This window comes from Netta rufina (genome assembly GCF_964035555.1).
Source record: "Netta rufina genome assembly, chromosome: W".
NCBI classification, from domain to species: Eukaryota; Metazoa; Chordata; class Aves; order Anseriformes; family Anatidae; genus Netta; species Netta rufina.
Window position 1 is genome coordinate 13,310,374 of NC_140139.1, and position 24,588 is coordinate 13,334,961.

The 24,588-nt window shown below is 45.9% G+C and overlaps 1 protein-coding gene across 1 annotated transcript in view; it reads left to right on the top strand.

The window, feature by feature from the left end:
• LOC311220860 (ceramide transfer protein-like) overlaps window positions 1–24,588 on the top strand; it is a gene marked incomplete at both ends in the record, with an annotated part of 108,357 nt that overhangs the window by 17,287 nt on the left and 66,482 nt on the right. The window contains 3 exons of the mRNA XM_084304500.1: window positions 11,633–11,740; window positions 12,566–12,704; window positions 14,320–14,403. Coding sequence (XP_084160626.1) covers window positions 11,633–11,740; window positions 12,566–12,704; window positions 14,320–14,403 — 331 coding nt within the window. The remainder of the gene's footprint in view (window positions 1–11,632; window positions 11,741–12,565; window positions 12,705–14,319; window positions 14,404–24,588) is intronic.

Sequence of the window (24,588 nt, forward strand, 5' to 3'; positions counted from 1 at the left end):
TGGTGGGTTGGGCCCAGAGAGCCTAATGGGGTTACATCAGGCTGGCAACCCGTCACTGGTAGGGTTCCCCAGGTCACTCCGGAGCCTACTCTTCTGTAGGCTAAACAGCCCCAGCTTTGTCAGCCTTTCTTCATAGGAGAGGTGCTCCAGCCCCTTGATCATCTTTGTAGCCCTCCACTGGACCCGTTCTAACAGGTCCACATCTTTCTTGTGCTGGGGGCCCCAGACTTCAATGCAGTACTCCAAGTGGGGCCTTACAAGGGCAGAGTAGAGGGGGACAACCACCTCCCTTGACCCTGCAGCCGCTCCAGCTCCTGCAGCCGCTCCAGTTGCAGCTCCTGCAGCTGCTCCATCTCCTGTAACTGGGTCAAATAAACGAGCTGTAGCAGTGCAAATTGCCCCTGTAGACAAGGTGAAAAAATGGTATAGAGATTCAGGTCGTTTAGAACGCAGAGGCTTCTGCTAGGCCTAAGTATAGAGAAGACGATGCTGGGCCATCAGGGATTCAGGAGGAGGAAGATGAGCATGTTGAAAAAGCAACAGTAATCACCCGAAAACCCGAAACCTATACCAACGTGAGCTATGAGATGTGCGAAAAGATTTTGTTCGCTTCATAGGTGAGCAGCTTGTCACCTGCCTGCTCCAGTGCTGGGACTCTGGAGCCAATTGTGTGGAATTAGAGGGCAGGGAAGCCAGGCGACTGGGATCCCTTGTTAGAGATGCAGGCATTGACAAACCAATTGGAGATGGAGCACAATTTCACAGCCTCTGGAGGCGTCTCCTCTCAGCTGTGAGGGAAAGGTATCCCTTCAAGGAAGAACATGTAAGTCTACCAGGCAAGTGGACCACTATGGAGAAGGGAATCCAGTACCTGAGGGAATTAGCCGTATGGGAGGTGATTTATGAGGACCCAGACCATGGACAAACATCCACAGATCCAGATGAAGTCAGGTGTACACGACCCATGTGGCGGAAGTTTGTATGGAGTGCACCATCATCGCGTGCCAGCTCATTGGCAATAATGGCCTGGAAAGAGGATGAGGAACCCACAGTGGATGAAGTGGCTAAACAACTCCGGCAGTACGAAGAAATTCTCTCTTCTTCCTTACAGGCCTGCGTCTCAGCTGTGAAGAAACTTTCTGAAGAGTTCCACCAACTTAAAGAGAATTTATCTTGATCCCCACCTGAACCAACCAGTGTCCACCGACCAAAAGAGAACACTGTGGAGAAACTTTCTGAAAAGTTCCACCAACTTGAAGAGAGATTATTCTCCTCCGCACCTGTACAAACCAGTGTCTCAGCTACCAGGGGTAAGCGTTCGTCCGCACAAGGAAGACGATATGGTAGGTACTCACCCCATGCCACCCTGTGGTTTTACCTACGAGACCATGGAGAGGACATGAGAAAATGGGATGGAAAATCTACTGCGACCCTAGAGGCACAGGTACGTGAGTTGCAAAAGAAAACAATCAGGAAAAAGGGGTTATTTGAGAAGCTTGCTGCTCCAACTTCCAGCAGGCAGTCCTTCAAACACAGAAACAAAGAAGATTCTGACCAGGACTAGAGGGGCCCTGCCTCCAGCCAGGGGGAGGAAAGGGACAATCGAGTTTATTGGACTGTTTGGATTCGATGGCCTGGCACGTCAGACGCACAAAAGTATAAGGCTTCAGTAGACACCGGTGCACAATGTACTCTAATGCCATCGAACTATAAAGGGCCAGAACCCATCTGTATTTATGGGGTGATGGGGGGATCCCAGCAGTTAATTGTATTGGAGGCTGAAGTGAGTCTGACTGGGAATGAGTGGCAAAAGAACCGTACTGTGACTGGCTCAGATGCTCCGTGCATCCTTGTCATAGACTACCTCAAGAAAGGGTACTTCAAGGATCCGAAAAGAAGAGCATATTTCAAGGACCCAAAAGGATTTCGGTGGGCTTTTGGCATAGCTGCCTTAGAGACAGAGGACATTAAACACTTGTCTACCTTGATTGGTCTCTCAGAGGACCCCTCTGTTGTGGGGTTGTTGTGGGTTGAAGAACAGCAAGTGCCGATCGCTACCACAACTCAGCACCGGCAGCAATATTGCACCAACAGAGACTCCCTGATTCCCATCCATAAGCTAATTCGTCAATTGGAGAGCCAAGGAGTGATCAGCAAGACTCATTCACCTTTCAATAGTCCCATATGGCCAGTGCGAAAGTCTAATGGCGAGTGGAGACTAACAGTGGACTATCGTGGCCTGAACGAAGTGACGCCACCACTGAGTGCTGCAGTGCCAGACATGCTGGAACTCCAGTACGAACTGGAATCAAAGGCAGCCAAGTGGTATGCCACAATTGATATCACTAATGCATTTTTCTCCATCCCTCTAGCAGCAGAGTGCAGGCCGCAGTTTGCTTTCACTTGGAGGGGAGTTCAATATACTTGGAATCAGTTGCCCCATGGGTGGAAACACAGCCCTACCATTTGCCGTGGACTGATCCAGTCTGCTCTGGAGCAGGGGGAAGCTCCTGAACAAATGCAGTATATCGATGACATCATCGTTTGGGATGACACAGCAGAGGAAGTTTTCGAGAAAGGGAAGAAAATAGTCCAAATCCTTTGGAAGGCCGTTTTTACCATAAAACAAAATAAAGTCAAAGGACCTGCACGAGAGATCCAGTTTTTAGGAATAAAATGGCAGGATAGACGCGTCAAATCCCAATGGATGTGATCAACAAAATAACAGCTATGTCTCCACCAACTAGCAAAAAAGAATCACAAACTTTCCTATGTGTTGTGGGGTTTTGGAGAACACATATTCCAAATTACAGTGTGATTGTAAACCTGCTTTACCAAGTAACCCGTAAGAAGAATGAATTTGAATGGGGCCCTGAGTAACGACAAGCCTTTGAACAAATCAAGCAGGAAATAGTTCATGCAGTAGCCCTTGGGCCAGTCCGAACAGGACCAGATGTAAAGAATGTGCTCTACACCGCAGCCTGTTGTGGTATAACCCCGCTGGCAGGCAGCTAAATACCTCACAGCCGTTCGCTCACCCTCCCCCCTCCCGCTCTGGGATGGGGGAGAGAAACGGGAAAGTGAAGCCTGTGAGTTGAGATAAAGACAGTTTATTAAGACAGAGAAAATAATAACAATAGTACTATTGCTTTTTTCGTCAGGGAGCCAATCTGTGGAGGGGAAAGGGGAAGATATTTTTTCCTACTTGTTCACTCTCTCTTTCTCCTTTACCGCCCTCTTATCCTCCGAGCTTGTTACGATAGTTCTCGAAGATGTTGAATATCCTTGGGATACTCAGACCAGCATGTTCTTGTTGTTATGTCTGCTGAATGCACTTCAAGTTTTGTTTAAGGTTAAACAACTACTTAGGAATGCCATCCAGAGATCTGTCCTGAGGCAGGATAGTTGTGAATGGCAGGGAGTGTGGGAGGATATGGGCAGGTTTCTAGAGCAGTGGGTACCTCCAGTGCTTTGAAAATTCACCTCTGAACAACTGCAAAATCCTAAAAACCTGGTAGAATGCTTGAAAAAGGGGTGTCATCACTCTGGCAATTCCAAAGAGACACAAACGACTACAACTTGCTGGAAATTGGCCTATGCTTACTGGGCCACAATCAATACCACTCCAACCCCTGTGTTGGACCCTGCATCCATTACAACCCCTGTGACAGGCCCTGCAGTCATTCCAACCTGTGTGACAGGCCCCAAGGCTGGGCCAGGGAAACAGACTGTACCAATGTCAGTTGCATCCATAACCAAGATGAAACAGTGGATGAGAAGGTCAGGTCTCTTAGAAAGCAGAGGAACTCCTACTCAGACTGGGGAGAAAGAAGACGAGGCAGGCTACTCTGAAGTGGCTGGGCCATTAGAGGAACAGGAATATGAAGAAGAAGGTATCATAAAAGCATCAGCAACTACCCGAGGCCTATCCTAGTGTGAGCTACAATAGTTTTTGCAAAAAGATTTCAGTTGTCATCCAGGTGAGCACCTTGTCACCTGACTGCTCTGGTGCTGGGATAGCAGGTCCAATAGCCTGGAATTACTGGGCAGGGAAGCCAGACAGCTGGGATCCTTTGCTAGGGAAGGGGACATTGACAAAGCAGATGGAAAAGGTGCACAAATCTTTACCCTCTGGAGGCATATCTGTATCTGAGACTAGGTGTTATATCTAAACATCTGAAGTGTTAAGTTAATTCATCACTTTAGCATTCTGTTTTTGTTAGACTCATTCTTGGTCCACAGGCTAATATGAAAATTATAGAATTGAGTAGTGCTAGTCTTTGTGAACCAATTCTTGTTTTCCTTTAACTTTTAAAAAATGTTAGTACATCTATTGTGTATTGGGTATATTGGGTATTTGACTGAAGATCTTAAAAATGTTTCCTAATGTATGAGCTTTTTTCTCCTTGTTATGCAGAACATATATATAGTTTGCTTATATAGTTATTCTTTCAGAACTTTCATTGATACTTGCTAGTATGTTAATCTTTTGGAAAAAAAAAAAAAAAGAAATTGCTATCTGACAGAATTACTGCTTGGTTAGTTTGTGCTTAATCTGTACTTTGCCAATTTGATGTATGATTGGAAATGGGAGTAAGGCTATCCTGCAAGATGGCAGGATTCTGTGTGCATAAAGAGCTTCTAAACCAGACCAGGCTTCATTTCTAAACAAATTTTGACATAAACAGAAGAACTATTTCTATGAAACTTCTACCCTGGCCAACTTCAGTAATCTGAAGTTATGTCAGGAACATGACAAAAAGATGAATGTCCTAAGTAGTCCCTTATTTCATATAACCATTTTTGTTCAATTCTAATGGGTGCAGTGAGCCTTTCTTGGTATTTGGGGAGTTTTGAGGGAAGTGGGTGTTAAGATTGATAAAAACAAAGGCTATAGCAAAAAGGAAATGGGAAGAATATGGAATAGGATTTGAAAGCCAAGTAAAATGTGTTAGATTTTAAGATATAAAAGATATATGGGATTTAATATATAAAATAAGCACTGTGTTTGTGTCGTGGTTTAACCCGGCTGGCAGCTAAATACCACGCAGCCGTTCGCTCACCCTCCCCCCTCCCTCTCTGGGACGGGGGAGAGAAATGGAAAGTGAAGCCCGTGAGTTGAGATAAAGACAGTTTAATAAGACAGGAAAATAATAATAACAAAATAATAATAACAATAATAACAATAATGTTACAATGGTGATAATAGGAAAATAATAATAATATGTACAAACAAGTGATGCACAATGCAATTGCTCACCACCCGCTGACCGATGCCCAGCCTAACCCCGAGCAGTCCGGCCCCCTTCCCCCGGCTAGCCACCCCTATATATTGTTTAGCATGACGTCAGATGGTATGGAATACCCCTTTGGCTAGTTTGGGTCACCTGTCCTGGGTCTGTCCCCTCCCAGCTCTTACTGCACCCCCAGCCTGCCTGTTGGCAGGACAGAGCAAAAGGCTGAGATGTCCTTGGCTTGGTATAAGCACTGCTCTGCAACAATTAAAACATCGGGGTGTTATCAGCACTCTTCTCATCCTAAGCCAAAACACAGCATTCCACCAGCTACTAGGAAGAAAATTAATTCTGTTCTAACTGAAACCAGGACAGTTTGAAATAAAACTCACTCCTCATCCCCCCACACACACACCTTTTCTAAATTACTGTTGTAAAATGGCAATTTAAACTGAATAATATGTTTTCCTTTAGGTATAGGGTCAATTTTTCTTAAATTCTCTGTCAAACATAATATGGACTTTCCCATCTTTGACAATTCCAACTTTCTTCATCCTCCAGTGCTTGCTACCTACTGCATACTCTGGGGCATGTGGGCATGTCAAGCAATTAATAGGGATTTCTATTCTGATGACTAGGTAAATGTCTGAGGAGTGAGTAAAGGAAAAAAAATCTGTTCCTGTGTGTGGCAATGACAAGGTAACTGTTAACTGAAGTAGATAAATGACAGATTTAATAATTTTTGTGTTTTTTTTTTTTCTTTCCCCAGAAGCATTTGCTTTGATAGTTTATCTGCTTATTGATAAACATGCTGATCCCTATGCATATCAATGGATTTGGTCTGTGTTGCTGTAAAGCTTTTTGTAGTCTATTTCTTCCTGATGGGTATATGACTGCATAAATAATAATGTCGTCTTCACCTGAATTGAAGGAGGCCACTGTACTTTATATTCTAGGGTTTTCTGATGTAAAAATGTTTCTTCTGAATGAGCAAAATGTAGGCTTCTCAACTCCAAGCCTGAAACTGGCTCAGACTTGCAACATTTATCATTGTAGGGGGAGAAATATATCTAAATTTCTTTACCTGTTTTTGCAGTTGCAAAGAAAGGTCATGTTAAAACCATTTTTAGCTTTTTTTGCTTTCTAAATAGCCTCCTGCACTGAGCTTGGGAAGGCTGTAGTCAGGGCAATCATTATCCATCTGCTGTGACCTGGACTGGGAAAACCCTGTCTCTGCTTTCCTGCTGACTAACCACTTCGCTTTTGAAACCTTAAATTTCCATTGTTAGAGCCTGTAGAACAATTGATAAAGCAGACCTGCAGACACATGTTAATTGTATTTTTAACTTCAGTCTACAGAAATGCATCCTGAAGTACCCTACTTGTTGTGGCTGCATTCTTCTTACTATCTGTAGCCATCCCTAGGTAGTTCACCCTTGGCTCACATTAGCAGTGCCCTTTCTTTCTTCAAGTATATATTGAAATGTTTGCAGTGAGTTTAAAAATCACCCTTGGAACATGGGTGTTCAACAGACCTCTTCTGCTTAGTCTCCACAAAGTCCAGCTTTTCCAGTACCTTCCAGCTCTTCTGCTGTGTTTTTGTTTTTATTTACTTGTTTTCTATTACACTCTTGTTTTTATAAGATACTGTGTTGTGATCTCTTAAATGTTTTAGTAGGATTTTTTTTTCACAAATACTGCAGAGAATGTGATTAGAGTTATAGTGAGAGAGGGAGTTAGGAGAATCTTATCAAGTAGAGAGAGAGTGCTGACCATTAAACTAGTGGATGCTACTTAGTGTCTTTGCTATCTATTGTGCATTGTGCAAACTAATTAAAGCAAGAAGCCTTGGGCCCTTTACCAAGGTCAGTCTCTTGATAAGAATGTGACCCTATCTTAAAGAAACTGGCAGAAACTGTGGATGGACAAGAGCCAAGGAGCAACTGAGTCTGCACAAAGACAAGAGGTCAACTAGTGGTGACAAGGAAGAGTCATCAGTCTTCATCCCCACGACCCCCGATGACCACCACCAGAATACACTGCGCAAGTGCAGATGGGAGGAGTTTATGGAAATGACTTTGGAACTAATTTTAATACGAAACAGGGATGGGTTATGAATATGTATAGGCATATTGTGAGACTTGCAACTTGCCGAGGCGATCTGCTCTGGGGCAGACGCATTCTGCAGCTGAGCGGAGGATCGGGACAGGTAGGGCTTTTCTTCCAGTATCGAGGCCGCTCGAGGCAGCCAAAGGAGCCGCAAGGACCCAGCAGCCCTCACAAGGGAGGCTGACGAGGCGTAGGCGGAGCTAGCAATGCCCCTCTACCCTGATGTTCAAAAGCAGATGGGCAAACAGGGTGTGGTGTGACAGAAGGGCGGGGCGCGGCAGTTTGCGCAGCAGTGCATGCGGGCAGGGCACGCTCAGGCAGGGAAGAGCGTTCCCCCCCTCCCATAAGAACAACTCATCTAATGGCTATCTACCACTAGCTAGGCCACAATGGTCTACATTAGGCAGAGAGCTCTCTCTAGAAAGTCTGTAACCACACAGACTGCCCACTCCAAAATGCGGCAGTTCAGGTCTCCGGATGCAGGGAGTATCTGAGCCTGTTGCTGCCATCTGAGGGAGGCAGAGATACTCTGTGTGTGAGGTGCGAGCAAGTGGATGAACTGGTCCAGCCTGGTGGCAGAGCTCAAGGAGGAGGTGGAGAGGTTGAGGGCCATCAGGGAGTGTGAGCGGGAGATAGACTGTTTGAGCAACTCCCTGCAAGGCCTGAAGGAGAGGTACCGGGGTGAGACACCCCAAATGGGGCTGGACCCCCTGCCCTGTCGCTCTCGGGCAGAGGGAGGGGACCTAGGAGATGAGGAGGAATGGACACAGGTCCCTGCTCGACCTCACAGACAACGCCCCCCCCCGCCAGCCCTTACACAACAGATTTGAGGCCCTGGAGCTTGAGAGACCAGTGGGTAAGGATGAGGTGAAAAGTCTACTCGTGGAGGATGCCTAGGGTGAGGAAGTTGACTCCACGTCTCAAGACTGCCTCCACCAAGAAAGAAAGAAGGGTAATCGTTGTAGGCGACTCCCTTCTCAGGGGAACAGAGAGCCCTATTTTTTGGCCTGACCCTACCTGTGGGGAAGTCTGCTGCTTCCCTGGGGCCAGGGTCAGGGATGTTGCCAGAAAGCTTCCCAACCTGGTTTGCCCCTCTGATTACTATCAGATAGTCCAGGCTGGCAGTGATGATATTGAAGAGAGAAGCCTGAAGGCTATCAAATGAGACTTTAGGGGACTGGGACGGTTAGTGGATGGAGCAGGAGTACAGGTGGTATTTTCGTCTATCCCTACGGTGTCAGGGAGGGGTACAGAGAGGACACGGAAAGCCCACCTGATAAACACATGGCTCAGAGGCTGGTGCCAACACAGAAAGTTTGTTTTTTTTTTTGACCATGGGGCGCTTTACTTGGCACCCGGCCTAATGGCTGCAGACGGGTCCCACCTATCTCTAAGGGGAAAATGGATCCTAGGCCAGGAGCTGGCGGGGCTCATTGAGAGGGCTTTAAACTAGGTAAGAAGGTTGATGGGGCTGAAATAAGGTTTGTTGGAGGTGTGCTGGGGGAGCAATGGCAAGGCAATGAAGAAGAGAAGGCAATGGCCAATGAATGAGAAGGCAATGGCCCAACTGAAGTGCATCTACACTAATGCACGCAGCATGGGTAACAAACGGTAGGAGCTGGAAGACATCATGTGGCAGGCTACGACTTGGTTGCCATCATGGAAATGTGTTAGGACCACTCTCATGACTGGAGTGCTGCAATGTCTGGCTATAGGCTCTTCAGAAGGGACAGGCAGTACGGAAGGGGTGGTGGTGTGGCTCTATATCAGAGAGAGTTTTGATGTCGTGGAACTTGAGTCTGGGAATGATAAGGTTGAGTCCCTATGGGTTAGGATCAGTGGGAAGGCCAACAAGGCAAGCATCCTGGCGGGGGTCTGTTATAGACTGCCGAACCAGGATGAGGAGACGGATGAGAAGTTCTACAGGCAGCTGGCAGAAGTTGTGAAATTGTCAGCGCTTGTTCTCGTGGGGGACTTCAGCTTCCCAGACATATCCTGGAAGCACAACACAGCCCAGAGAAAGCAGTCTAGGAGGTTTCTGGAGAGCGTGGAAGATAGCTTCCTGACGCAGCTGGTTAGTGAGCCTACCAGGGGTGGTGCCCCGCTAGACCTTCTCTTCACAAACAGAGAAGGACTGGTGGGAGATGTGGTGGTCAGGAGCGGTCTTGGGCAGAGTAACGACAAAATGGTAGAGTTCTCCATTCTTGGCCAAGTCAGGAAGGGGACCAGTAAAACCGCTGTATTGGACTTCCGGAGGGCTGACTTTGAGCTGTTCAGGACACTGGTTGGCAGAGTCCCTTGGGAGGCGGTTCTGAAGGGCAGAGGAGTCCAGGAAGGCTGGGCACTCTTCAAGAAGGAAATCTTAATGGCGCAGAAGCGGTCTGTCCCCACGTGCCCAAAGATGAGCCGGCGTGGAAGAAGACTGGCCTGGCTGAACAGAGAGTTGTGGCTTGAGCTTAGGAGAAAAAAGAGGGTTTATGACCTTTGGAAAAGAGGGCGGGCCACTCAGGAGTACTATAAGGATGTTGTAAGTCTGTGCAGGGACAAAATTAAAAAAGCCAAATTTCATCTGGAGCTCAATCTGGCTACTGCCATTGAAGATAACAAAAAATGTTTTTATAAATGCATCAACACAAAAAGGAGGACTACGGAGAATCTCCATCCTTTACTGGATGTGGGGGAAACTAAGTGACAAGAGATGAGGAAAAGGCTGAGGTGCTTAATGCCTTCTTTGCCTCAGTCTTCATCAGCAAGACCAGTTGTTCTTTGCATACCCAGTCCCCTGAGCTGGTGGAAGGGGATGGGGAGCAGAATGTGACCTTCATAATCCACGAGGAAATGGTTGGCAACCTGCTACAGCACTTGGATGTACACAATTTGATGGGGCCGGATGGGATCCACCCGAGGATACTGAGAGAACTGGCGGAGGAGCTGGCCAAGCCACTTTCCATCATTTATCGGCAGTCCTGGCTGTCAGGGGAGGTCCAGGCGACTGACGTCTAGCAAAAGTGACGCCCATCTACAAGAAGGGCCAGAGGGTAGACCTGGGGGAACTATAGGCCTGTTAGTTTGACCTCAGTGCCAGGGAAGCTCATGGAGCAGATTATCTTGAGTGTCATCACTCAGCACTTGCAGGGCAACCAGGCGATCAGGCCGAGTCAGCGTGGGTTAATGAAAGGCAGGTCCTGCTTGAAGAACCTGATCTCCTTCTATGACAAAGTGACGCACTTAGTGGATGAGGGAAAGGCTGTGGATGTGGTCTACCTTGACTTCAGCAAGGCTTTTGACACCGTCTCCCACAGCATTCTCCTCAAGAAACTAGCTGCTTATGGCTTGGACTGGCGTACACTTTGTTGGGTTAAAAATTGGCTGGATAGCCAGTGGTTGGAAAGCTGCCTTGCGGAGAAGGACCTGGGAGTATTGGTTGATAGTCGGCTGAATATGAGCCAGCAGTGTGCTCAGGTGGCCAAGAAGGCCAACAGCATCCTGGCTTGCATAAGAAGCAGCGTGGCCAGCAGATCTAGGGAAGTGATCGTCCCCCTGTACCCTGCTCTAGTGAGGCCACACCTCGAGTACTGTGTTCAGTTTTGGGCCCCTCGCTACAAGAAGGACATCGAGGTGCTTGAGCGGGTCCAGAGAAGGGCGACGAAGCTGGTGAGAGGCCTGGAGAACAAGTCCTACGAGGAGCGGTTGAGGGAGCTGGGCTTGTTCAGCCTGGAGAAGAGGAGGCTCAGGGGCGACCTTATCGCTCTCTATAGGTACCTCAAGGGAGGCTGTAGCGAGGTGGGGGTTGGTCTGTTCTCCCATGTGCCTGGTGACAGGATGAGGGGGAATGGGCTTAAGTTGCGCCAGGGGAGTTTTAGGTTAGATGTTAGGAAGAACTTCTTTACCGAAAGAGTTGTTAGGCATTGGAACAGGCTGCCCAGGGAAGTGGTGGAGTCACCATCCCTGGAAATCTTCAAAAGACATTTAGATGTACAGCTTAGGGATATGGTTTAGTGGGGATTGTTAGCGTTAGGTCAGAGGTTGGACTCGATGATCTTGAGGTCTCTTCCAACCTAGAAATTCTGTGATTCTGTGAAATAAAATTAGATCAATACTTATTTATCAGAAGAAATGTAAAATAAATGTTTCTTTAAAACTGATGCAGAGACAGCAGGCACATGCATACAGCTTAAGATAAACAGTGAAACCATGCATTATGTAAATCACTACCATTCTACTACCATTTTGTGTGGTTAGTTTGTTTTTTGGTGTTTATTGTTGATGTTTTTGTTTGTTTGTTTTAGACTGAATCTGGCTATGGATCAGAGTCAAGTTTACGACGTCATGGCTCCGTGGTGTCTCTTGTTTCTGGAGCAAGTGGATACTCTGCAACATCTACTTCTTCGTTCAAGGTTAGTAAATAACATTTTCTTAGCATTGGTGTGAAAATAAGACGCTTATGCAACTGGAAAGAAGATAAGCTATGTGAAGACTCATTCACACAATTAAAGGAAAAAGTACTAAATCTTTGGTTTACTATAAGCAATAATTCAGCATGTGAGGATGAATAGATCATATAGGAAGCTTTCATGTGCCTCTGTGCACTTATCCCTTTCAGACTACAGTGTCATCTTCTAATAACGAGAAAATCAGACTTGTGAGAGGATTTACTAACCTTTCTTAGTGTACTCCTGAGAATATCAGGGCTTCTAAATGAAAAGGAATGTTGAGCCTGTGACCTAAAACATTTGATTAATCCTGATTGACAAATTATGGCTTTCCTTGTTTCATGCATATAAATATTTAACATTTGAACTTGGGTGGGTTGTACTTCTGGGAGAGCACAAAAGGACCAACACAAAAAAGGGGAGTAAAGATTAGAACCAAGATCTTAAACTAGCACTGACTATTTTCAGGTAAATAGGCACAAACCTGTTAGTATGCAAGATCGCATTTTTAATAAGCTTTTGTTGAATTCTTTAAAGTAGCACATACAGTCAAGAAGAAAAACTGAGACCAGCGGACAAAATGAGTAAGGAATACTTATATATGGTTTCCTATAACCATATTCTTCTAATATTAACATTACTTCATAGCTACTGATATCTGAAATGTCCTTAGTGTACCTGAAAAATTTCTTCTTCATACCTGAAGAAATCATTTATTTTTTTATTTAGGCATTGAACTGTTGTTGAGTATGTAAAAGCATTTGAGGCTTTTTTCTCTTGCATTTTCAGAAGGGACATAGCTTACGTGAGAAGCTTGCTGAAATGGAAACCTTTAGAGACATCTTGTGTAGACAAGTCGATACTTTACAGAAATACTTTCATGCTTGTGCAGATGCAGTTTCTAAAGATGAACTCCAGAGAGATAAAGGTAAAACTGTAATTGAAAACTCCTAACTTAATAGAATCTAAATTTTTACACAGTAAGCAATCGCCCTTGAAATAGTTACTATAGCATTTGATGCCATATAAAGGAAATATGTATCTTAAGCATAGTATAGTGATTAATCATAGATATTTCTGCATAAACAGTGTTAACTATTGTCACTTCGGAAATTGGATTCCCATAAAAATCTGGTTAACTTTGGCAGCTACAGGTTAGTATCAACCTTACTAGAATAAATGGTCTTTTAAGAACTTGATGTTATAGAACAGTAATCATTTACTCCCATAAGATGAAGTCAAATTAGTTTACTGCTGGAAAACAAACAAACAGAAGTTTAATGACTTGATTTATTATAGGAAAAAAAATTAAAAAAATTGCTAAATCAGTGTATTGGGTTTATGTGGCAAGGATTTGTTAGGGGGGGCCTGCAGGGGTGGCCTCTGTGAGGAGTCCAGAAGCTGCCCCATGTTAGATAAGGGCCAGTTTCAGCCGGCTCCAAAGGGACCCACTGCTGCCCAGAACTGAGCCAATAAGTGATGTTGGTTGCACTTCTCTGAGAGCAGATTTTAAAAAGGGAAAAAGCTGCTGCACAACAGCAGCTGGGAGAGCGAGGAGTGAGAAACAGCCTTGCAGAAACCAAGGTCAGTGAAGAAGGAGGGGGAGGAGGTACTCTAGGCTCCGGAGCAGATGTTCCCCTGCAGCCTGTGGAGAGGACCATGGTGAAGCAGGCCGTCTCCCTGCAAGGCATGGTGTACCATGGTGGAGCAGATTTCCACACTGCAGCTTGTGGAGGAAACCACAGTGAAGCAGGTGGATCTGACCCGAAGGAGGCTGCAGCCTATGGAGAGCCCCCGCCAGAGCAGACTCCAGGCCAGACCTGTAGCCTGTGGAGAGGAGACCATGCAGGAGCAGGTGACCTGGCAGGAACTGCTGCCCGTGGGGGACCCATGTTGGAACAGTGTGCTCCTGACAGATGGACCCCCATGGTACAGATCCATGTTGGAGCAGTTCTTGAACAGCTGCTGCCTGTGGGAAGCCCACGCAGGATCAGTTTGGGAAGAACTGCATCCCATGGGAGGGACCCCATGTTGGAGCAGGGGCAGTGGGTGACAGTGAAGGACCAGAGTAGATGAAGCATTATGGACTGACTGCAACCACCATTCCGTGTTCCCCTGTGCCGCTCGGGAAGAGGAGGTGGAAGAGGGTGGATGGGTGGAATGTGGTTTTAGTTTTGTTTGTTTGTTTTTGTTTCTTTTTTTTTGTTGTTGTTGTTTTGTTTTTTAGTTTCTCACTGCTCTAGCTTGTTAGTAATAGTTAACAAATTACATTAATCTCCCTATGCCGAGTCTGTTTTGCCTGTGACGATAATTGTTGAGTGATCTCCCTGTCCTTAGCTCAACCCTTGAACCCTTTTCATCATATTGTCTCCCCCTTTCCCTTTGACGAGGGGGAGTGAGAGAGTGGTTGTGGTGGAGCTCAGCTGCCCAGCTGAGTAAAGTCACCACAGCCATGAAGATGACCTTAAATCTTTCTTGCTTAATAAAGAATTGGAAAAAAATTCTCACTCCCATAACATAATCTCTCTCTCTCTCAAATTTAGTGGTGGAAGATGATGAAGATGATTTCCCTACGATACGTTCTGATGGGGATTTTTTACATAGCAGTAACAGCAGTAAGGAAAAATGTAGGTGTGTCTAAACTTCTTCAATGAAAATTCATGTGTGATATAAAATTCATGTCTGATATAAGACTGATATTTATGCTCTTTTCTAAGCAGAAAACTACAAGAATATTTATTTAAATGTGTGACAGGAAGCTCTCATTCATGCTCAGATTATCATACGTTGATTGCTTTTCACGATTCTCTGAGTTGTACTTAATTTAATTCACACAAATATTTAATGCAAAATTGTCAAGATGGAATTTCCTATTCTGTTTCCAAAGCTGTTTCCACTACAAACTTCTGTTGAAATGGCTGTATCATATTGCGAACTGAAATTTGTGATAGGTAATTGTATTTTTTTCTTGCACGTGTTATCTGTTTTAGGAGTATGGTGGAACACAATGCTTTTCCAGTTAGGTGTGCCCCAGTATTGTTTTTTCCAAGTTCTATGGCTACTTAATGGTTAAGTCAACATTATGTTGCTGATTTTCACTTATCATAATTTTAGCGCTTTTTTTTTTTTAAACCATTTTTTTCAATGGTACGATGATTTTTATTCTTACCTTAAATGATCTGGTTATAGTCATTGTACTTGCTGCATCCATGCAGTAAATATAAAGAACTCGTGCAAGTCCTGCTATTTGAGAAATCTTGATGCTTTTTCTATATGCATTTAAAATCTATTTGCATTCTTTGTAGACTGGTTCACAAAACTTTGAAGTTGTACTGGCCTCCAGTTTCAAATCTGATGGAATCTCAAAAAGAAGTACTTACAAAAAGTGTTTTATTAAATGTAAATACTTCAATTAAGGACCAGAAAATATATGGGAAAAATAATCCTTTTCTGTGTCTCCCATTTTCTTATAATGGCCTCTAGTCCCCATATCTGGCATCTTTCCTTGCTGTATTTAATTGTTCTTTCTAGATGTTATAAATTCCAAGTCAATTTAGCTTTATAAGGTTTATTTATGGGGTCAATAAAAGGCAAGTAAACAGCGCTGGGTGCGCGGGGAGTCTGGGCTCCTCCAACATGCACACACATTACATCAGGCGGCTGATTTTTATACTCCTAGGCTAATACATATTCATTGATACTTCTAGAAAAGTCAGGGTTATTATAATTAGTTCCCGGAATCCGAACCCTCCCACTGGCACATGCGTATCAGTCTCCAGTGGTCCCTCTGTGGGTCTCTCATGCTGAAGGCTTGTAGTCTTCCTCCCAGGCTTTGTCCTTGTCCTTCTCTTTTGTCCATCTTGGCCAGATGTCAGAGACTTGTGCAGCGTCCCATGCAAGTTTTGTCTTTAGTTGTCCTTCAGCTTCCCCTTTCTCTTTAATCTCTTGGCTGGATATCAGAGACTCAAGGTTTACCCTTCAAGCCCTCTATTGACATGAATTGCTGGAACATTCCTTACAATTCCTCATCTTCTTTTTAATATTCTCAATTAGTATCTCTTCTTCAACTTTTGCCAGTAACAACTGGATTTCATCAGTCGGTTCTTGGGGGGTCCATTTCTTAAGCATCATTATTGACACATCACCTTTCTTCTCTACCGAAGTTATCACAAATTGGGTACTATTTATTATTCGGAATATCAATAATGTAAAGCAAGGTATCATACAAGGTATAAACAATAACATCATTACACCACATAAAAGTAAAAATAACATCCTTTTAACCCATGGTCCACTGGGCAGCCATGAAAACAAATCCCAATCCATACCCTTCCAAGTTTCCACATGGGCTAATTTCCTAATTTCCTTTGTTGTCTGTTTAACCACTTTTCCATTATCATCAATTTGTAAACAACAATTAGAAATATTCAGTTTTCCACACACTCCCCCTTCTTCTGCTAGTAAATAGTCTAAGACCATTCTATGTTGAAAGATAGCATTCCTCATCTGGATGGACTGATCAGCCAAAAGATCCAAAGCCGTCACTGTTTGATTGGTTACAATTTTGAGGACAGCTTGCAACCTAATTATTCAATTCAAATTATAAATAGGTTCTTGGGCCCCTGATACTACCTCATTCGGGTTCCAGGTAACTGGTCCATAATACTGTATGATTCCTTCAGGAGGCCATTCATTATCTCCACATTTTTGGGCACTACTCCCTGTTGCAGGAAGAACGGCTGAAAACACGACAGACACCAGTATGGTCAGATCATGCTCTCTCTTTATTACCTGAATAGCTTGACTTTTATAGCAAACTTAACAGGGGCGGATAGTGTCTTCCACAAGATTACTGGTTGAAAGCACTCAGACAAACAACTGCAAGAAAACAACCCCACCTGCAAGAAAACAACCCCCTTGTGATTAGCAGTCACATAGACCTTGTCCTTGAAGCCAGCTGCTGGCAACAAAATTTTTCTGAATTCCTCAATTGGGCGATGTGGGAACACTGTCATGGGAACTTTTCATAGTCGTCCTGGTAGCTTGGTTTGCTCAGTCATGTCCTCCTTGCTGTTTCAAAAATCCCTCAACAATTCCCCCTTTTTCTTTTTGAGCAAACCAAGCCTGAATTAACACTTTTACAAGTAACTTTTTAACCACATTTATTACAATACGACATGCAATGATGATTAACACCACAACAAACAGAATCCTTAATCCCTTTTTGACTAATCCCAGTAACCATTTATGCATTGTTCCAAACAAATCAGTGAGCCATTGATAGAAAGGATTGATATCATATTGAATCTTTCTCATGTGCTCTTTCAGGAAAGTAATGGATTTGTGAATTGACTCATTATGATCAGAAAGGTTTAAACAGCACATTCCCTCAAAGTCCTCACACCCATGCCTTTGAGCCAAAAGCAAGAAGTCAATAGCAGCTCGATCCTGTAAGAGCGCACGTCACAGACTATTTTGATCTGGTAACATCTCTGTCGTGGCATGGGCTTGCTTCTCAGCCCAGCATACCAATGTTTCTAAGTTATTAAGTGTGGCCACAGATGCCACTCCTGCCACTAAAATTGCCAATGCTGCTCTAGCTGCAACACCAAGCAATTCAACATTATCATTGCAATCGTGTGAGCAATGCCCATTTATGTCTAGTGATCTCATGCAACTGCGACAAGCTAGGAGCACATATAGTAAGTTTACCTAAGTAACATGGACCTCCGATAGCATTTGCAGGGATACCTTGCCAGGCCCTATCCCCGCAAATCAGAAAAACATCAGGAGGTAAGACCATTGCTGTACGATTGTTCCAAATGCTATAGTTGTTACCCCTTGTCTCCGTGCCATAAGCCCCTACACCCTGCCTAGCAGTGTCATTGCAACCACAGGTGTTATTTGTATTTCTGTACCCATATGGCCCTTTCCAAGTTCCTGTAGCAGGATCTCGGTAATTCATTCTTATTTGTGGTAACACATTTGGTGCTGCTATATTTATTGTTTGAAAATGAATACTCGCAGGATGGTCTTCTCGGTTACTAGTCAAACATAAGTGATTCAAGACAACCAATGCCTCGGACAATTGCTCATCGATGTTCTCGATCTCTTTTAATCTCACTAAGTGTTCCGTTAAAACCTGGTGTGATCATTCAACCATCACTTGGCCCGTGGGAGAATATGGAACACCTGTGATATGCTTTACTCCCCACATTTTCATAAATTTTCTAACCCTTTTGCTGACATACGCTGGACCATCGTCCATCTTGACCTGCTGTGGCACTCTAATAAAGGCAACACCATCAGATGTCTATACACAAGGTGTGCTTTTTCTCCCCCCTTCACCGTTGCCCGTTGCCCATATGAATCTTGAAAAAGTATCAATACTCACCAACTTGTCTGCTTGTGAATTACCTTCTGCTAACCCAATCAAGAACTGATGACTATGCATATGGATAACACAGTAAGGTGTAGTTCTCCCCTGAATGGCATCTTGAAGCTGCAGAAATAATGACAACAATCTGTCCCTCTTAGTTTGCTGTATCACGGCATCCTCTATCTGTTTTACCACGTTAACAACATACAGAGAGTCTGAGACAAAATTAATCAGCTCATGCATCCAGCACTGATAAGCCCAAACAACAGCAGACAATGCCAATGTTTGTAATGAGTCCCCTGTCTCCCCCGGAATTATGTATTTCTCCCAACTTCTGTTCTTGTACCACACACACACACAGCCTTCCTACTTGCCACACCTGCATCAGTGTATACAGTGCGACCCACCACTGGTCGGGACGAAAGCCGTGGTACTATCTGCCATTTATATGATCTTATAACTTGCCAGAGAGGCCCCTTTGGAGTTCGGGAATGTACCAATCCCGGGTAATCTAACACAGCTTCTTGTAATGGTATGGATTGCTGTAAACACCATTCCAAATGATCCTGAGTAGATCCTGGCAGACCTCCTGGTTCCTGCCTGCTGATCTCAATACTCTGAGAGCAACCCTCACGTACTAACTCTGCGATAGCTTCTGCCCATGTTTGAACACTCGTTTTTGGCTGAATCTGCAGGAAAATCCATTCCAGAACTCGAAAATGCTGCCCTATCATTCCACCCTTGCCATCACCTGTAGTGGGTTTACGTGGCAAGGTTTTGGTAGCAGGGAGCCATAGGGGTGGTTTCTGTGAGAAAGATCTAGAAGCTGCCCCATGTTTGGGAAGGGCCCCATTGTTTTCCAGATCCGAGCCAATAAGCGATGTTGTTTTTCGCCTCTGTGAGAGCATATTTAAGACAGGGAAAAAACGCTGCGCCACACAGCAGCCGGGAGAGTGAGAGGAGTGAGGAACAGCCTTGCGCCAAGGTCAGTGTAGAAGGAGGGGGAGAGGTGCTCCAGGCGCCGGAGCAGAAGTCCCCTGCGGCCTGTGGTGAGGACCATGGTGAAGCAGGATGTCCCCCTGCAGCCCATGGAGTACCACGGTGGAGCAGGGTTCCACGCTGCAGCCCGTGGAGGAGACCACGGTGGAGCAGGTGGCCCTGCACCGATGGAGGCTGCCGCCTGTGGAAGACCCCTGCCGGAGCAGATTCTGGGCCGGACCTGTAGCCCGTGGAGAGGAGCCCACGCAGGAGCAGGTGATCTGGCAGGAGCTGCTGCCCGTAGGGGAGCCAGGTTGGAGCAGTTTTCTCCGGAGGGATGGACCCCGTGGTACGGACCCATATCTGGAGCAGTTCTGGAAGAGCTGCTGCCTGTGGGAAGCCCACGCCGGATCAGTTCATCAAGGACTGCATCCCGTGGGTGGGACCCCACAGCACAGGGGACGAGAGTGACCGAGAAGGAGCGGCAGAGAAGAAGTGCTGTAGACTGACCATAACCCCCATTCCCCGTTCCCCTGCGCCGCTCGGGGGGAGGAGGTGGAAGAGGGTGGATGGGGGGGAAGGTGCTTTTGTTTTTTTTCCTTTGTTTTCTCACTTCTCTTGCTTGTTAGTTGTAGGCAATAAATCTTACTATCTCCTTATGCCGAGTCTGTTTTGCCCGTTACAATAATTATTGCGTGATTTTCTCGTCCTTATCTCAATCCTTGAGCCCTTTTCACATATTTTCTCCCCATTCCTCTTTGAGGAGGGGGAGTGAGAGAGCGGCTGTGGTGGAGCTCGGCTGCCCACTCGAGCGGAACCACGACAGTCTTTTTTGGCGCCCAACGTGGGGCTCGAGGAATTTGAGATAAGGATGATAGTTAGTAGAAGTAACGGGCAAAAATATGTGCAGGATGATTGTTAGGAATGTACAAGTTGTGAAGAATTTAAGAAAGCAGTAACTGTGATATGTTAGTGTGGTGAAGGGACGAGGGGTGGTGTGTGTGTGTAAAATGTCCACCTTGTCGGTGCTGTGATGATGTTATGTTTATTTTGGTGTGGTGAATTCTTTTTCTTTTTGATGTAAGTGAAGTTTGTGAAGGTTGTTGTGATAATTGTAAAGTAAGAGTATGTTGTGAGCAGTCTTAAATATGCTTTTAACAGAGGCGAGGGGTGGAATGTAGTGGGTTTACGTGGCAAGGTTTTGGTAGCAGGGAGCCATAGGGGTGGTTTCTGTGAGAAAGATCTAGAAGCTGCCCCATGTTTGGGAAGGGCCCCATTGTTTTCCAGATCCGAGCCAATAAGCGATGTTGTTTTTCGCCTCTGTGAGAGCATATTTAAGACAGGGAAAAAACGCTGCGCCACACAGCAGCCGGGAGAGTGAGAGGAGTGAGGAACAGCCTTGCGCCAAGGTCAGTGTAGAAGGAGGGGGAGAGGTGCTCCAGGCGCCGGAGCAGAAGTCCCCTGCGGCCTGTGGTGAGGACCATGGTGAAGCAGGATGTCCCCCTGCAGCCCATGGAGTACCACGGTGGAGCAGGGTTCCACGCTGCAGCCCGTGGAGGAGACCACGGTGGAGCAGGTGGCCCTGCACCGATGGAGGCTGCCGCCTGTGGAAGACCCCTGCCGGAGCAGATTCTGGGCCGGACCTGTAGCCCGTGGAGAGGAGCCCACGCAGGAGCAGGTGATCTGGCAGGAGCTGCTGCCCGTAGGGGAGCCAGGTTGGAGCAGTTTTCTCCGGAGGGATGGACCCCGTGGTACGGACCCATATCTGGAGCAGTTCTGGAAGAGCTGCTGCCTGTGGGAAGCCCACGCCGGATCAGTTCATCAAGGACTGCATCCCGTGGGTGGGACCCCACAGCACAGGGGACGAGAGTGACCGAGAAGGAGCGGCAGAGAAGAAGTGCTGTAGACTGACCATAACCCCCATTCCCCGTTCCCCTGCGCCGCTCGGGGGGAGGAGGTGGAAGAGGGTGGATGGGGGGAAGGTGCTTTTGTTTTTTTTCCTTTGTTTTCTCACTTCTCTTGCTTGTTAGTTGTAGGCAATAAATCTTACTATCTCCTTATGCCGAGTCTGTTTTGCCCGTTACAATAATTATTGCGTGATTTTCTCGTCCTTATCTCAATCCTTGAGCCCTTTTCACATATTTTCTCCCCATTCCTCTTTGAGGAGGGGGAGTGAGAGAGCGGCTGTGGTGGAGCTCGGCTGCCCACTCGAGCGGAACCACGACAGTCACTTATACTACTCCTATTACCCGTGCTGTTAGTGTCAGTGGCATCCTTCTGATACTGTTTCTGTCTTTGTCTCCCCTTACTCTCCCCCTTTTCTCTTTGCCACTGACCAATCACTGCAAATGGATGAGACACATGATTGCTAATTAGGAAAGAGAGTGCAACATCTGCTATACATCTGCAAGCAGTGCCAGCTGCAACCTTAGAAGCTATTTGTGAAAGAGCCTGCCGGTGGTCATTTGTTAGTGTAATCTGCAGCTCTGCACTCCTGCACCGCAATAAAGGTAATAATATAGCTAAGTCGTCATTAGGAATCCATACAATGTGGCAACCCCACTGAATATTATCCAGGAACATTTGTACATTTATCAATTTATGTAACACCATAGTTATATCACCTATCTGGGGACGAATAGTAGAGTCTGATATTTGCCATCCCAAGTATAACCATGGCTGTTTCTGTTGAACCTTCTCTGGGGCTATCTTCAACCCTTTTGCTTCCAAAGTATCCCAAATAAACTTTAAATATGAATCCTGGAAGCATTCTGGCCTACCAAACCGAATGTTATCCATATAATGGTAAATAATTATGTCACACCACGCTGTCCGAATTGGTTGTAGTGCCCAGGCCACATATAATTGACATAATGTAGGGGACTTCCTCATCCCTTGTAGAAGCACTAGCCATTCATAGTGCTTTGCCTGTTTGTTAATGGAGGGTACCGTACAAGAAAATCTTTGACAGTTCTGTGCCACCACATCTGGTTGCCTGGACTGATCGATAAATTTAGCATATGGTTCCCCAGGGGCCTGTTCTACAGATGTGAATGGAGGTACTTTCTTTTCCCCTGGGAGACTAAGAAGAGCCCTCAGTGCGAGCTGCGCAGCTGTTTGATGAATAATCGCAGGGAACTGCAACTGAATCTGGGTATTGAGGTAAGTACCCGTTCCCTTTAACATCTCTGCAGTAATCCCATACAGAGGGTCCCCCGGTTGACTCAGTTGACCCACTTCCCCCTGTGCTAACTGCAACCATTCCCTTTCAAACAATAACAATGGGGAAGGAGTTAACAATAAGCGCGCCAAGTTTCAACAGTCAAGTGGACACATTGGTTTTGCCTGGAAAATCCATTGAATTATCTGTCGAGCCGCCTGGGATTGTAATCCATAGTCCAAAACCATTTTTCGAGCTTGTTGTAGAAGCTTGCAGTCATGTGGCTGCCACAACCCGGTGCCTTGCACAGGGTCGATAATAATAGGGCAGGCCAAGGATGTAGCATGCCTATGCCCCTCTATGATGGCATCACGTATGATGTCAGAGCACCTGTCCCTACTTCGTGCCGACGGTGTTGTAGCGAGGGATAATGAGGGAGTCGGCTCTGGTGGGGCAGACAAGAGAGGAAGCTGCTCTGAATCTGTAATTTTTAAGTTCTTGAGTTTCACTAGCAGTTTTTGGAACAACTCCTCCAGTGAAGGTCGATTTTCGCAAGCTGCTGCTGCACCTCTCATTGGTGAAGCATCCCGAGTGGATTTATTGCTGCCTGGCAGCGGCACAGATGCTGGCAGCACAGCTTTATCAAGATTTTCGGGCGCGGGGGGTGGGGAGGTCAGCCCCCACTCTGCTCCAACAGTCCCTTAGTTATTTCTGCCGCTGATTGATTTATTGGAGAGGTAATACCCCGAACCGGGGTGGGTGCAGGAACCGACGATAAAGTTCGTGTCTGCCGCATTCCTGAGGTCTCAGGTTTCATACTTGGTGGTCTGTCGGTGCCAGACTGTACTGACAAAGCTTGCACCACCGCCATAGCCAGCTGCCATTTCCACAGACGCCTCCGATCTCCCGTAGCAACTCGACTCTGGATGTCCTGCATCTCACCGCAATACGTCACTTTTCCACGTCTCACCGCGATTCCTCTGTTCCCGCGTCTCACCACGATCTGTATCAATCAATCAATCTCTGCATCTCACCACAATCTCTGTATCAATCTCCGCGTCTCACCGCAATCTCTATCAATCTCCGCATCTCACCACGATCTCTGTATCAATCAATCTCCACATCTCACCGCAATCTCTGTATCAATCTCCACGTCTCACTGTGATCTCTGTATCAGTCAATCTCCACGTCTCACTGCGATCTCTCTGTTCGGGTCTGTGCTCGGAGTCTCTCAGCGTCTCTCAGGTCTCTCAGTGTCTCTCAGGTCTCTCAGCGTCTCTCAGGTCTCTCAGCATCTCTCAGCATCTGCGGGTCTCAGCCTGTTCGGGCACCAGATGTCGCAGGAAGAATGGCCGAAAATACGACAGACACTAGTATGGTCAGATCACGCTCTCTCTTTATTACCCGAATAGCCTGACTTTTATAGCAAACTTAACAGGGGCAGATAGTGTCTCACACAAGATTATTGGTCAAAAGCACTCAGACAAACAACAAATGCAAGAAAACAACCCCACCTGCAAGAAAACAACCCCCTTGTGATTAGCAGTCACGTAGACCTTGCCCTTGAAGCCAGCTGCTGGCAACAATATTTTTCTAAATTCCTCAATCGGGCGATGTGGGAACACTGTCATGGGAACTTCTCATAGTCATCCTGGTAGCTTGGTTTGCTCAGCTGCAGCAAGCCATGGGATCTTTGCTGTTTCAAAAATCCCTCAACAAATGACCATATAATTTTATTCCTAAATGATTTCCTTGTATTTGTGACAATAAAAGAACAAGGGTCTTATGTACCCCCACATAGCATATTCCCGACCAGTTTTCGGGTAGCCTCTTGTAGGCATGTTTGCCACACATCCAATAATATCCCTTTAGGGCCCACTTCCCTTTTAGAAAAGGACCATCCCATCCTTCTTTATTCTTTGGAGCGTGAAAATAGTGTTCTTATCACTGAGTGGTCCTGTTATAATGTCTGCCCCATTTGTACTCGTAAATGCATACCTCCAAGCTCCCGCATTGGATTCCCATTTACAATTACAATCAAGTTTTCCTTGGCGACCTGTCATATTATGAGCTGACCAGAAATGCTTAAAGAACACTCGTCTCCCATTCTCATCTTGCCACCTCCAGCGGTAGACCCTTACCACATGCTGCTCCCTAGTGGTATTATTACGCTGACAGCTCAAGATCTGACCGTCAAATTGCCCCCCCCCGCTTGTGCTCTTGCCACGGTTTCACATCCAGATCCAAAAAATTCCCTATATGAGCATTTCATCCAAGTCCCGTTTCTCAGCTGGA